Here is a 15,750-nt window from a genome sequence, read left to right on the forward strand (position 1 = left end):
ACACCTCTGGTTAAGGGACTGGAAAGTGCACTCTGTAGATTCAGCACCATCTAAATGCTTGTCATGTTCCAGACACTGCTCTCAGCACCTCAGGGCCTGCACAAAGACCTGCAGAGAGAAACAGCCGATTCGATAAAGGCAATAGAATATAAAGCTGTAGTTCAGGATACTCTCAAAAATGATTGGCAGGATGAAAAGCACATGAAGTCTACGAGGAAACCAAGACCATGTGTGAAGGTCTTGATTATTCGTGAGGGTTGGACACAGAGGAAGAGGTAAAACGTGGACCTTTGTGGTTGAGGCATCTTGAGGCACAAGGCCAGACTCAGTACTGGTGATCACATGCAAAGGTAAGTCTTTTTTATCCAGTTCTCGATAGAATGCTGGAAGAGCTTGCCAACAGGTTCTTTCCGGAGTTGGGGAAAGAATGTTGATGGGCAAGCATGCATGTCATCCTGCCTCAGAGCAGTTCCTGAATGAAGCCGCACCGGAACATCTTGCTGAATATTACAGCCCAAAGAGATTAGTGCTGCAAAACATTTCCTTGGCAGAAGAATGAGGGAGACGGTTCCAGCATTCAAAGTGTCTTTCCCCTTTGGAGGAGGATATGTTCCCCTCCCTTAATCCGTCTTTCAAGCTTCTTTGTCCTTCTTTGACCATCGTAGTTCTGAAAGATCTTTCAGTGTCCTGCACCGACTGCAGGCATGGCCGAGGATAACAATGCATCAGGACAGGCTAAGTAATTTTGCTATTATTTGACTTGAGAGGCAGATATTGGATGAGGTAGACCATGAGGAGGTCATTGACAGATTCGCCAAGCTAAAACCAAGATGCTTCAACGTCACACCTCCATCCCTGTAGCCCCATGGAAGGTGTGCAGACAGTTAACAGACTCAGCCGCACTTATAATCTTCTTATTTGCTCTGTTTATTTGCGGGTGGCAGCCGACATCAACGTGCATTACCGTATCTCTTATTATCCTACGTGACAAATGCGACAAAAACCAGCAGAGCGTCTTCTCATCCTCCACTTCCCACCCACAATAATTCACAGTCATTTGATAAGTAAACACTATGAAATAAAAGTATGCTTCAAAGGAAAGAAGCAGATGGGAACGGGTAAAGTCTCTTCGAGTGCTTTGTGTTGATTCTAAACATTTCCTGTGGTCCATTGAGATTCAAAGGAAAAAGGGTAAAGCACGGTGTGTGGTTTTGACAGTGACAGTGACACACCGCTGTTTCCTTTTCACTTGTCAGGAGTCAATTTGTACTCTGCTGCCTCCTCTGTAGCTTTGGAGGCACAGAGCTTCCGTTCTCATGTTTCGTGATGAGACACACGCTGAACCCTCTCAAGACATGAAACATCCCTGGTTAAACAGTAATCTGCTCTATGATAACATGTAGTTTAATTATTCAATAGTAAATTATTAATCAACTGTCAGAGCCAGATTTTTTTAATGTTAACAGAAGTCAGAGACAGAGACAAATCTACACATTTCAGTTTACTTTGAGCCTTGTTGAATGCCGTAAAAACACGGAATGTTGAAGGAGTGACAATAACAAGTTATAACTGCTCAGGTAACTTATACAAACTCAGGTGTATAACATTTGTTACAACAGCTGCTAAGGCTTCCTACATTTGTGGGACCTGCAATCCACTGGTGACTTGCCCAAGGTTGACCCCACCGCTTGCTCAATGTCAGCTGGGAAAGGCCTCAGTGACCTAATGACCCTTAAAGGATAGGCAGTAAAGATGATGGATGTATGCTTGTTGTTAAATGGTTAAATATATTATTTCATTACTTCTTTTAGTAGTTGGGGACATTTGTCCTAACAAATAAAGTAATAACGTTAATTGACATCTTAAAATTTCGGTTACTTCAGATTTCTATCCCAGAAATATTGTATCTGCCAGATTTTTTATCTATAATGCTTCATAGTCACTTTTCCTCTTGGCACACGTTAATTTGAATTGGGTCCAAGTATCAACCTGATTTGCTGCTGTCATGTTCTTTTCCAGTGACTGATATTGTATCTCCTACAATAAACTACATAGGTTTCATCACAGTTTTCCGTAATAAAACAAAGATTAATTAGTTGTCTGTGCTGACTCACATCGGCCACAAACCAACACACACAGATCTAGAGATATGTTCTGCAGGAGTTCCGTCCTCTACAACTTGAGGAGCATCGCCGTTTATTAAAATGAGATGAAGAGGAGACAAGCAGGACATCAGCAGATCACCTCAGACAGAGGATAATTCAAGTATTGGACTACATCCACACAAACAACCACATCCCATAAATTATGCTGATCCACCGGAGGCTGTTCCTGATGAGAGTAATGTGGCAGGCTGCCTAGGACAAGAGGCCTAGGGCATGCCAACAGACAGTGACAGCCATCAGTGACATTACTGACGCTCAAAATTCAAGAAACTTAGAGAACTTCTAAGGTACATGAAGATGACAAGTCACTTTTGTGGCTGATGTATTAGTTTGACAATGGTTATGTCGTGACAAAGGTGAAGACGATGACTATTTCCTATGAAAACGCAGAAATGATCACTAAAACCAGTTTTCAACTACAGGGGCCTGTTGTTTCTTTCAGCTCATTGTTTCATGCAACAATTTGCCGACAGGTTTTCTGTATTAGTTTTAAAATGATTCTATTTTGGCCTTGTCCTTTATGTGTCCATAAGAATTCAAAAATCTGTCATTGTGGGTTAAAGGGAGCCTTATCCAAAGCCAAAGTCTTCTGTCATCAGCCTCAACTGTGGAACTTACTCACAAAGTGCAGTAGATTTGTATGTGTTACTTTTCAATATTGGCTCTGCATCCATCTGCAGTACTGCACTCTGTGTGTTAGGGTTATGCTGTGTAACCTTTCTGTTTCACACTAGCAGCATGGCCACTAATGGACTCCACACAGCCAATAGAGTCACTGCCTGCCGCTCCCATGATATTTCCGGGATGACTTGTTCCCTGTGGGTTACAGACAGTCTCACTCCAAGCCATTACTGTCAGCACAAAACGAGGGAATCAAGCCAGCAAACACCTGGCTGCACTTGTGAAAATTGCATGTGTCCAGGTGTAAACCGAGAGAGACACGGGCACACCTCCAAACCATTTCATATGCTACAGGCTCGGGGACAAGCCCCGGGGGGGGGGGGGGGAAGGAATGACCAGCACTGAACAGCAGACCTGGCCATAGGGCCCTGGGAAAGGAAGCGGATGCGGTGACATCACATAACCTGGTTCACAACATCAAATTCCTCAGAGATCAAAGGGCCGAACACAGACCAGGACATTTTGACTGAGTCTAGATCAAAGCTGCATTGCAACACATTACATTTGGTTCTTATTAAGCTCTAAACTGTTTTATAAGGACACATTCAGGGTTGTGTTTGCACTGTTTTTATAGAATACTCATTCAATAAAGAAGGTGACTTTTGTTTGGAATTTAATAGAGTGTGTGTGTGTGTGCGTGTGTGTGTGTGTGTGTGCGCGCATGCATATGTTTTTCAAATTAGGAAAGTATCAGACCAGTGCGTTCTTTCCATAAACTTCATTTGAGCATGAAAATACAATGTGTTCCAAAATTGAATTCACATTTGGGAAACTATTCATCTCTGTCCCCCCGCCGCATATGAGCCGATCCACTCAGTGCTGACGGAAGTTAGAATTTAAAGCTTAAAAAATCTTCTTACGTTTTATTTTTGAGGGTTTAAACTAGTGAGTTGTAACGTGTTAATTCTGGAGCTGGCAGGTGGATGGTTTACTTAAAGACAGAGCCATGAGCTGTAGTTACTAAAAGCTACTGGGTAGTTTAAGATTAAACAGACACTTAAATTCTTTCTCTTGTCTGTGGGATAGATCATAGACTGTAGATAAAGTCGGATGACAGGAAAGCTTCCCAAAAGTGAAGCCAAATCAATCTGATCGAGCCCTAGTGGCTCATTGCAGTAGTGATCATTAACCCTGCTAACTCCATGTTATTGGATGGGACATGGACCAAACAGAACACGTCAAAATCATTTTTCGTTTTCAGATAGCTCTTATTACAGTTACATAAAGATACCTTGATTGATGACTGGGAGTGTGTTGTGATTGGTTGTGTATCGGCGGGACCTTGATACACAACAGTCACTGCTACAATGACGTCAAAAGCGTAAGATGGCGAAATTCGTGTCTGGGTGGTATGAAGTGGAAATTTAGCATCCGTCTTTTACCTTCACTCTATGAGCACCTTTCACAATTTGTTGAACTAGTCCTTTAAAATTTTGGAGCATCCCACTCTGTTTTGTGTGTTTTGACAATTATTATCCTTAAAAAATCCATCAGTCACATTAAATGAAATAAAACAGGATACAAACGAGCGTGCACAAGCTTCATGAAGCACTTCAAAGCGTAATTCATTGTGGCTCCCGTTCGTACTTTGCCTCAGTGCACAAACTCGCATGTCGATGCCGTGCCATGTTCATGTTCATTCATAATGGTGTTCACGTCCACAGGCACACAGTCACCGGGGAGATGATTGCTTTTGCTCCACAGTAAGCTGCACAGTGGGGTTCGGAGTTGTGTCTCAGGCTCAGTCTGCCCCGGGCGTGAAATTGTTATTATTACTCATACAAACTTAAGTTCTTTTTTAACAGTTTCCCTCCCTTCAATGAAACCTGCACACGAAGAAATGCGCAAATACACGTATGCATTTTTCTTTCTTTTTTTTTTGTAGAAATGATCAGAGCCTGGATTTTTTTCAACTGCATCTGAATCAGCAAATGCATTAAGACAAATCACGGCACATTTGTTATTCTGTAATCCACTTATGTCATAATGCATCACTGTACGTACTCCTTGCATGGAGGACTTACATAAACCATAACACACACAGATCGCAAATTCCACATGAGGGCAGACCTGGGAATCATCTGCACCCCTCCAGTGCCTCCAGCCATAAAAACACCAAAAGCACCTCTGCTCCCTCTGAGCGCACTGCGTTCCACGGAGCTTCACACCCTGCACCTTGACTCATGAAATTAGTGCCTGTAGTGTCGCACATAAAAAGCAGGTCATGCCAGATGGTATAATTAAATAAGATAACGGAGCCCATAACACTTTTGCACATTTTTTTCCATATTTTGGAAGAACAACTCAATGGCTATAAGTTTTTGGTTCATTAAAACTGTGACATATGCCAGGAGGTGATTAAATTCAATTAAATATGATTCATTTTATTGATTCTGGTTCTACCGGGGTAAAATTATCTAAATATGGCATAAACATGGTGTTATATATAAGTTTTAAAAATGCTGCTATGAAAAAACATCAAAATTCAAACTTATAAGTCATTTAGGAAGAGATCTGGGCTTGAAGTTTGAGTTGTACGAACTTTCGTAGACGTATAATTCCAGAAACTGGCTGAACGGCTGCAGTATTGCTTTGGGAATTCTATATAAGGAGAAGTGCACCACTTATTTTGGACAGACAAGATATTTTTTTCACATTAAAGGGTTCAGCGCTCATCTGTTAAATAAGCCCCTAAATCCGCAGTAATGCAAATAATCCACAAAATGTGAACCAGAATGGGATTGAGAATCTTCTCATTTCTTGCATTCTAGTAATAATACATTAATACATCTCACGGCTCTTTGAGGGAAATAGCTGGAAGTGAAGCAGTAGCACACGCTCGACAATTCAAAGATATATATCTGTGGGGAAATAACATTTTTAATATCACTCATGTTAGAATAAGATACACTTACATTTGACTGCCCTTTCTTTTATATTTCTGATTCGGTAACTTTTTCCCAGAACTGGTGGTTTGGTTGTGGACAGGTTGTTATTTTTTAATAAGACATAGTTTCTTAGCAACTAAAAACCTAACTCCACAAAAGGTAACATGCAGTATTAATCTAAGGTTTCACGTTCCCCTGTGCTTCTCGTGCATCACCATAAAGTCACGATTTTAACTTTGCACGTTGATGAAGAATCTTTCATTTCAAACAAAGCATTTCAGACGTCCTCTGAAACTGTACACATATCTAAATTTAGCTCTTACCATTAAACTGTTTGCTCTTTGAAGATTACAGTTGATCAGAGATGGATTGTATTGGAATCCACTTCCTGTTGTCACATCTTTAATGGAGACACGTCTTGTAATAAAAGAGCGAATGGATATCTGTGCTGCAGTTTATTACAACCCACAGTTATGTTTTATTGTTGGGGGACCTTGAGCCACCGTTATAATTATGACATGAATAAAGAAGGAAGTCACGTGATGCAGTGGGAAGAGTGACGAGGTCGGCCTTACGAGGAGGTGGGGGGGGCTGAATCTGTCACTTTGCAGCAGATATTGCACAATTAAATTCTTCACCCCAATGTAATGACTAAACATCTGATATAAAAAGCTTGAGCATTCTGTTATATGTTGCCTCTTCATATGTAAATTTAAGAAATATGTCTGCAGAAGCTGTAATTAAGAGCTGTGCTTATCAACATAACGTTTTCTATCCCCTTGTCGAACACACGTTGCCAAAGTGATGAATCAGTGGGACATGGTTCTTTACCTGTTACCACCGTCGTCTCTGTTGCTAAAGACCAAATTGCTGTTGAAGTTATTAAAAAAGTTGCCGCTTTCTCCTGGAAGGACCGAGCTATTTTCACTTGACAAAGCCACGCTCGCAAAAATGGCAAAATCAACAAATTCTGTGTTCTGTCAATTTTCATTTTTAAGCAAATTTCTCAGGTGGCTACATACCAATCTCCATCTGTGAATGTTTAGAGACAACCACAACAAATTAGAAAATACCACTGTTGTTGAAATTACCTCTAAAAACTTAGCCTGACGTTGTCAGACTCACAATTCTAGTTCTAGTTAATTCTAGTTATTCTCCATTGGGCTGTGATTATGGGGCGTGTTTCAACTGACCAGGAAGTATAATTCTTCTTCGCTCAATTGGATAGACCTACAACCAATCAGAGCAACGTAGTATGTGACGTATGCTAAGCAACGCATTGTGAGTTATTTACTAACGCCGGGTTCACACCGGACGCTTCAGCGCAGCGCCAAGCCTTAAATAACAGCTGGCTCCCATCCACTCCCATGTTAAAATTTTGTGCCGGTCACACCGGAGGCTGAAGCACCGCGAGGCAGCCTTGGCGCAGCATGGTGCTTCAGCCTCCGGTGTGACCGGCACAAAGCCGTGCAGCGATCTACTGGATCAACGGGTGATATTATTAGCGCTGCCCGGCAGTTCAGCGTCGCTTCAGTGTCCGTTGTGAACAGCCAAGTGCCGGGGCGATAGGGATTAGCGCGGTGCTTTGGCGTCGCCTCCACGTTCTGTGTTCCTCTTTCAAAATGAATGCGCTGTTGATGTCTTCTAAAACAGACTCAATGGCAGCATCTACACATCTCAGCTCGCCAGCGGCAGGCATGTTTGTTGAAAACGAATTCAACCCGAGGGCACTTTGATGATGTGGTTGATTACGTTACCGTTGCTCATCTGTCAATCATCGTATAAAGCCCGCCCTGACAATCTGATTGGCCCAGTCGGGCATAATTTTTCCTCAACGGAGCGACTCCAGACCGAACTGCCGACCTAAAATGTTGTGGGCGGGGCTAAGTTCGTCTGGCATCCAGGCTACTAAAAACTGTTATTATCAACAAATATAATCCAGTAGACCACTCAAATGTCAAAACATTCTAACTTTTCATTTAAACCCTGTGGGATTTGAATATAAATTGTATGAAACATGAATCTGAAATATAACTGGCATTCATGATGAGCTCCTATCAATGTCCAGCATGGACTCTATTCAGCCACTATGTTCAGCATAATGTTCGGATATCCATGTCCCCTCCAATGCAAATTAGCTTCTTCAGGCAGACAGGAAAGAAGTATAATAAAAACACCTGTGGTATCAGCTGCCGTCCATTTGCACGACCACAACAACTTCAACCTATTCTTGTTAAGCTTGGGGGGGAATCTGGGCAATTAGTTTCATGTGTCATAGACCATATGTGAGACTTAGTCGAGCTCTTTTGTGTTGGTTGAAGTTACGTTAAGATATGGTTCACGTAGCTTCCTTTTAAAAACAAGTTATTCTAAATCAAAATATCATATCTCCACACCCAAGTTTAATTTTGTTGGGAATATTTATTTTGAAGAGATGGAGGAAGTGAACGGACACTGGACAGATGGATCATGATGCAGAGGAAATCTGCAGTTTTCATGCCATATTTGACAGTGATGTTTTCCTTGTTTGTTGGTAAAGTAAATACAAAATTTAATAAATACTGTTTCTTGAAATTTCCAAAATAATTTAGGTCTTTCAGGCTTTGAACATCAAAGACAAAAAACAACCTCCTCTGTATTTGCTTGGCTGAATTTTGCATATATACAAATAGAATATATTTAGCTTTGAATGTAGTTTTGACTTTTTTCCCCATTTACCATCTACCCTGTGCTGTGCTGCTGCTCCTGCACAGAGTGAAACTTGGGAAGTTGAAGTCAAATGTCAAAATGGAAAAGCAATTTTAAACTGTCAACATAATATCTTTCACCCTTGGGTAACACATCTTCAGATACCCGGCAGGAACCTGATAGAAAAAATGCAGCGTGAAAGCCACAGATCTCCTCATGCTGACAGGTATTTTTGAATCATTTTGTTTGAGGCAGATTATTTTACGGGGGATAAGAAATAGATATGAGATTAAACAACACCGTCAATGTTTTGTCCTTCAGATGGTAAAAACACACGGGTCTCTATTTATAGGCTGGTTTATTTTTAGCCACAATGGTGCCACGGGATTTGGCAAATTGAAAAGCGCCACACGTGACCGACCCAGCCTCCACAGCTCGCTCCCTCCTCTCCCACGCGAGCTTCGCTCTGTCTCCCGCCGTCTTTGTTAAAGAGTTGGTGTTTTGTTTTTTTCTCTCTTTCTCCCTCCCCGACTTTATGTCTCCTTTTCTCCCCCTCTCTCCATTCTTCCTCCTACCTGCTCCCTCATTCATATCATTCCCTATCTCTTCTCATCTGTCCTCCTCCCCCCCCCCCCCTCCTCTCCATTCAGTCGTGAGGCACTGACTACTCAGTCACGTTTTTGCTTCATAAGTCCACAAACCCCCGAAAGGCAAGTCATTCCAGGATATTCTACAGCAGAGCAACACACCAACTGTCAGTCTCAGAGACGTGGGCAAAACCCGCCAGCACACAAACACACAAAAACACACGCACACAGTCACAAACACACGCACACAAACAAGCCTGATTCGTATTTTCTTTAAACTTACATACGAATCTTAACCTGCTCCAGCTGATATGTTTTACCACACCGATACCTCTTGTTTACCATTTGCAAACAAGCCAAGCAGCAACCAAAGCAAGGAGCGGGATTATGCTGAAGGCAATAAACGGCACAATTCATTTCATTCACTTCATATGTTCATAAATGTATGAATGCGGCGCGGCTAAAAATAAAAGTACTTTTATTTACTTGTATATCCCCCCCCCCCGACTGCACTCCCACTCTCTCCGCCCAAAATCATTCAGCTCATGCTTCTGCTCTGCTCTCAGGAGAGAAGGGCTATAAATAGAGGTGTTTCCCAGGCACGTTCCAGAATTATTTCCCTCCCTCCCTCTCTCCGCTCCTCACATGCACCCTCCACTCTCTTGCAGCCAGATACCACACACACATACACACAGAGATAAATCAAATCAATTCAATTCGCCATTTGTCAATTGCTATTTACGTCCCAGATTCACAAATCAAACAATTTCCCCCTTTGGCTAAAATACATCAGAGGTTTGTTTGTTTGTGAGATTGTGGCAGGAAGACTCAAGTGAAAGTAAAAATATCAGCCCTATTGTCTTTGAACTTGCTTTGAAGGAAACACAATTTCCACCAAAATTATATTCAGTCAAAACATCATCTTTGTGTTCCACATGGACGTCAGCTACATGATTGTAGTTGTGTCTTCAAAGGACGTGGATGTATGATGATTGATTCAAGCAAAGTCCGTGTATAAGGATATAAACAACCCCACTATCGAGAGATAAAGCCGAAATGTCCCAGATATGAACGCTGCCATCTTGAACATTTGGAGTCTGCGCAGGTGAAATAAGGGGATGTTGCTGCTGGATCAGAGTCCTATCAAGAGTCAGTCTCAGATGTCAATCACTTTTCAAACAGAGTGAGGAGAACTTCCTGAAATGAGAGAGATCATTTTTGAGAAAAATCTATTTAACATGTATCAGAAAATATCAGAAAAGCGAAAAACTCACTATGAAGGGTTGCCTTGGTTTGAGTGTATATGGAAACCAATATTTCAGGATACCATATATAAAAGTAGACTATACATAGAAGATAGAATATATAATAACGTTGCCCAGTAGAAAATGCTTGAGTATTGTCCTTGTGGTTATTTCTCACTGTAGCAAACTGAGGAATACTCAACATCTGTCATCCATACTTCTCAATGACTACTTCACATAAGTGGGGATAGATCTGCACATGCATTTGATCTATGGAGGCGGGGGCTCAGTAACTGCAGCTGTGTCTGTATGTATAACAAGGTTTGTTATACCAATGCAATCATGAAAACAACCATGTAAGGAAATGAAGAAGAAATATAAAGACGTAAAATGGATTGAGTATTTAAAAAGAAATCTAGAGCCGCTAAAGCGCATTGACCACAGCACATTATCAGCAGCTCAGTGAACGTGAAGCTCAAACTTAATGACCGAAGAACCTCTGTTCCCAACACGCTCCTTGTTTGGTGCAATAAAAAAGTTATTACTGCTGCTCCTATCTCCTGCCTTGGAAGATATTTCATATTTTTTTACAGGGATTTCAACGGCATAATTTCTTTTGTCATACGTTTTTTTTGTGCTGTCATGGTGATATCTATTGAGGCAGTTAATTAAATTTTCTCTTTCCCTCCACAACCATTCGTTAATATATATATATATATATATGCTAATTGGCAGCCACTTTTCAGACCTACGAATTTCCCCCCGTGCAAAACTGACCCTGATAAATTGCATGAACCTGAATAAATCCGGCAAATGAGCCGAGTGCACACTCAGCCAAACTTCCTGTCTTCCCATCTCCCTGCCCTATCTTCTCCGGGTTTGTATGATCCCCTTGAATGCATGAGTGCAATAAGGAAAGAGCTGCACTCAACAGATTACTCTCGTAACATACTGTTCATGTGAGAAAGTACATGACTCAACTAAAAACTAGTGTTTATGCCTATTATAAAACTGTCTCTTTCTCCAAATGGATTTGGAGTGTGGTCCACAACGACCAAGTTTAGAGTGTGGACACCCAGCCTGTGTCTGTGGGGACCTGACCGGCCGGGTCTTGGTTGGGTTCTTTCATGTTTTCTAAGCTACTGTTGGGATTTTAAATTTTAGCTGGTCTGTGTGTCTGACTGAAACTCTACACAATAAAGATTGGTTGGGGGAGGAACAGTTTGGGTCAGATATAAGGCCTTCACACAAATGATTTATAATAACCTTTTCTTCTTAGTGTTATATCTTGAAATTAGCTAGAAATGTGTCAGTCTCACACCTGTCTTGATAAGAGGTCTGAGTGACATTGTTTTGATAAAGCAGGAACACAATATTATTTTTTCCAATGCCAAGATGGTGGACTAAACCTGCGCACTATCGAGGAAGAACCAAGGAAGACTTCCCCTCGTTATTGACCAATCCGGTTCTACCTACTGTTATAACATTACTGTTTGATGTGTTTTGATGCTACTCAAGACTTCCCCGCTAGAGTGCCGGGGTAGTGTGTTGGATGCCCATTATTTTGCTGTACCTTTTCATACCTTTTCATTGCTTCTAAATAATACTTGAATAAGACCAGTCCGTCTCTTCACATATTTAGGATAAGCGAACACGCAACGACACTACCTACTTCAGTTTTTCCTCCGCAGGTGCCTGTAGTACTTGAAAACGTTGGGCTTGGGCCTGGTTCCAACACAAAAACAAGGACACTTGTCGGGTTTCGGGTCAGCTGAGTTTTCTCTCAAGCTCAAACGGGTTCAGACAAAAACTTGCGACCCGAGCTTTACTGTACTTATCCTTGCAGAGCAAACCTGTGCTAATCAGGAATTCAGCTAAATGTAGCAGTGGTAATAGAGGCTGACCCTAAACCTAGCAAACCGTTGGATGAAGTGATGCAGGCAACAGGTTTTAAAGATTTCTTTTTTGAGATAAATGTAAATTACAGAAACTATCTTTGAGAAAAAACGTATTTGACTTGTATTTTTTTCTTTAAAGTCTGAGTCATATCCAATAGACATGAAGGAGGCAGGGTTAGCAGCCAGCCACCAGGCAGTGATCAATATACTTTGGCTGCACTTTTGAGCAGCCAAAATGTTTTAACAGTCTACGATGTTAAAGCTTTAACACCCAATGATAAATAAACCATTGCTCTTCTTGTCAGAAAAAAGAGAAACGAACAATGAAGAAGAAGAACGTTGTGACTCCTATTCAAGGTCACTTCATTCTTTTCTCTTGTCACTGATCTACGACATAACAATACAAAACCATTTGCACTGATTAGGATTTCTGAAGATACAAATTTATGCAATCTAGGTTTTCATATCAAGTCAACATGTCACATTAAATGTGTGCGTTCACACTAAAAGAAAAAGAAATGCTCTATACAGGACACATGATGCAGCACATCATATATCATCAATCAGTAGTTCACATAAATAACGGTGGTGATAAGATGACTTCAAGTGAATTCTGTTCCTGTCCAGTAAAACATTTCCCTCATCTCCTCTTCCCTGAGTTATGGCTTCAGAGCAGTCGGACGTGAAGGCTGCAGAGGAAAGACAAGTTGTTGTCGGTGCCCTGTGACCGACCGTAAGTGTGCCAGGACGTGTTTGCCACCGGGAGCTAAGTAGCAATGCAAAATCCTGACAACAGTGTTAGTGCAGATCTATTGGAAAGTCTGTGTCACGGTGAGGCAGATGCCCATGAGATGAAATTAGGTGTTGGGAATGATGGGATTGCATGAGCAGAAAATGGAAGCTGATGTGTTTTACCACTGGTGCTTCTCAGGTGGTCACTGAGTTCTTCCAACTCATAATCTGGAGCTATTGACTAAAAGCTGTATCACTAAGGGGAAGTTTGGACGTCCATCTGTCCATCTGTCCATCTATCTATCTATCTATCTATCTATCTACAGTATCTATCTGTCTGTCTGATCAAATATATCTGGTAGGACATGGGAATTATGAATATTTACGGATGTCCATTTCTGGATTACTTTATATATTAATAGACTGTGTTAAATTCACTTTAAGTTTATACCATGAAGAGGACTCACATCAGATCAGGACTGTTCTTTGTTGTGCTTGTCAGGTGGCACCAAGTTAGTTGAACTAAACTCTTAACAACAGGTGTGAACAGGCCACTGTGAAATGCAGTAAGTCCTGAAAAAACCAACAACTTCTTCCTCAAACACAACCAGCTCCTCCCCATCAGGCTTTGTCTGTGTCTCCTCCCTTCCCAGGTGTGTCAGTGTTAGAACCAGTGAACAACAAGCTGTGCACTGTGGCAAGATGAGTCACTGAACGAGAGAGGGAGGACCAGAGATCTGTTTATGTTCAGAGGAAGTGAAACTGTTCTACAGTCTCTGGCACAAGCTGAAATGGCGCAGCATAAAAATCAACTGGACAGAGAAAGATTCTGCTGTTCGATCTGTCTGGAACTATTGAAGGATCCGGTGACTACTGTCTGTGGACACAGCTACTGTCTGAGCTGTATTAACACCCACTGGGACAAAGATGAGGAGAGAGGAAGCTACAGCTGCCCTCAGTGTAGACAGACCTTCACGCCGAGGCCTGTCCTGGAGAAAAACACCGTGTTAGCTGATTTAGTGGAGGAGCTGAAGAAGACTGGACTCCAAGCTGCTCCTGCTGATCACTGCTATGCTGGACCTGAAGATATGGCCTGTGATTTCTGCACTGGGAGAAAACTGAAAGCTCTTAAGTCCTGTTTGGTTTGTTTGGTCTCTTATTGTGAAAAACACCTCCAGCCTCATCTTCAGTCAGCTCCATTTAAGAAGCACAAGCTGGTGGAGCCCTCGGAGAAGTTCCAGAAGAACATCTGCTCTCGTCACGACGAGGTGATGAAGATGTTCTGCCGCACTGATCAGCAGTGTATCTCATATCTCTGCTCTATGGATAAAGACCACGACACAGTTACAGCTGCAGCAGAAAGGACTGAGAGGCAGAGAAGGCTCAGGTTTAGGAGACACAAAATCCAGCAGGGAGTCCAGGGCAGAGAGTAAGACATGAAGCTGCTTCAACAGGAGGAGGAGGCCGTCATCGGCTCTGCTGATGACGGCCTCCTCCTAAAGCAAGGACAATGAGAAGATCTTCAATGAGCTGATCCGTCTGCTGATGAAAAGAAGCTCTGGTGTGAAGCAGCAGATCAGATCCCAGCAGCAAACTGAAGTGAGTCGAGTCAGAGAGCTTCAGGAGAGACTGGAGCAGGAGATCACTGACCTGAAGATGAAAGACCATGAACTGAAGCAATTCTTAGACACAGAGGATCACAACCAGTTTCTACACAACTACCCCTCACTGTCACCACTCAGTGAAACTATACACTCATCCAGCATCAGGATCCGTCCTCTGAGGAACTTTGAGGACGTGACAGCAGCTGTGTCACAGGTCAGAGGTCAACTACAGGACATTCTGAGTAAGACAGAGACAAAGATTTTACAGATTGTGTCTCAAGTGGATGTTTTACTGCCACAACCAGAGCCAGAGACAAGAACTGACTTCTTAAAATATCCACAGGAAAACACACTGGATCCAAAAACAGCACACAAACATATGTTATTATCTGAGGGAAACAGAAAAGTAACACGTATGAGAGAAGAACAGTCTTATTCTGATCACCCAGACAGATTCACTTACTGGCTTCAGGTCCTGAGTAGAGAGAGTCTGACTGGACGTTGTTACTGGGAGATGGAGATGAGAGCAGGAGGTGTAGCAGTCATATACAAGAATATCAGCAGAGCAGGAAACTCACTTGGATGTGTATTTGGATACAATGATAAATCTTGGATGGTTTATTGTGATGGAAACAGTTATAACTTTTATTACAACAACATCAACATTCCAGTGTCAGGTCCTGTGTCCTCCAGAGTAGGAGTGTACCTGGATCACAGTGCAGGTGTTCTGTCCTTCTACAGAGTCTCTGACACCATGACTCTCCTCCACAGAGTCCAGACCACATTCACTCAGCCTCTCTATGCTGGAGTTAGGGTTTGTAAGAATGGAGACACAGCTGAGCTCTGTAAACTCAAATAGCATCACATCTCTCACCAATACATGGCGTGGAGAAATGGATATCACTCAGCAAGAACTCAGACACACAGGCAGAAAACAGCTTTAACGTGCATTTGGCTGTCTGTCATTTCAGAACTTCACGGTTTCCAGTATGTTATTCTAGAAAAAAGATCTGAGCTGTTTGCTACTCAAGAGTTTAAATGTTACAAACTAAGAGCTTCATCACATTTCAGCCTGAAATCACTGAAAGGTAGTTATCTGTGTGTGTATTATAACATTCATCCACTAGCACTAGAGGATGATGACATTTAATCATTATGTTTTGAATAAGGCTTTTAAAAGAACAATCATTTAGTGATCGAACTCTTTTAAACATAAGTTACTCTTCGTACTTTGCTACATTTAAAAGCCACATATCACTTATT

At 41.9% G+C, this 15,750-nt stretch overlaps 1 protein-coding gene across 1 annotated transcript; it reads left to right on the forward strand.

Moving 5' to 3' along the window:
- Window positions 1-13,674: 13,674 nt before the first annotated feature.
- LOC128429618 (tripartite motif-containing protein 16-like) lies at window positions 13,675-15,403 on the forward strand. The gene is made up of 3 exons (XM_053415523.1): window positions 13,675-14,226; window positions 14,471-14,491; window positions 14,756-15,403. The coding sequence occupies exons 1-3, from the start codon at window positions 13,675-13,677 to the stop codon at window positions 15,344-15,346; spliced, it is 1,164 nt and encodes a 387-aa protein (XP_053271498.1). The 3' UTR covers window positions 15,347-15,403.
- The last annotated feature ends 347 nt before the right edge of the window (window positions 15,404-15,750 follow it).

Source organism: Pleuronectes platessa, chromosome 3, assembly GCF_947347685.1.
Source record: "Pleuronectes platessa chromosome 3, fPlePla1.1, whole genome shotgun sequence".
Classification (NCBI taxonomy): Eukaryota; Metazoa; Chordata; class Actinopteri; order Pleuronectiformes; family Pleuronectidae; genus Pleuronectes; species Pleuronectes platessa.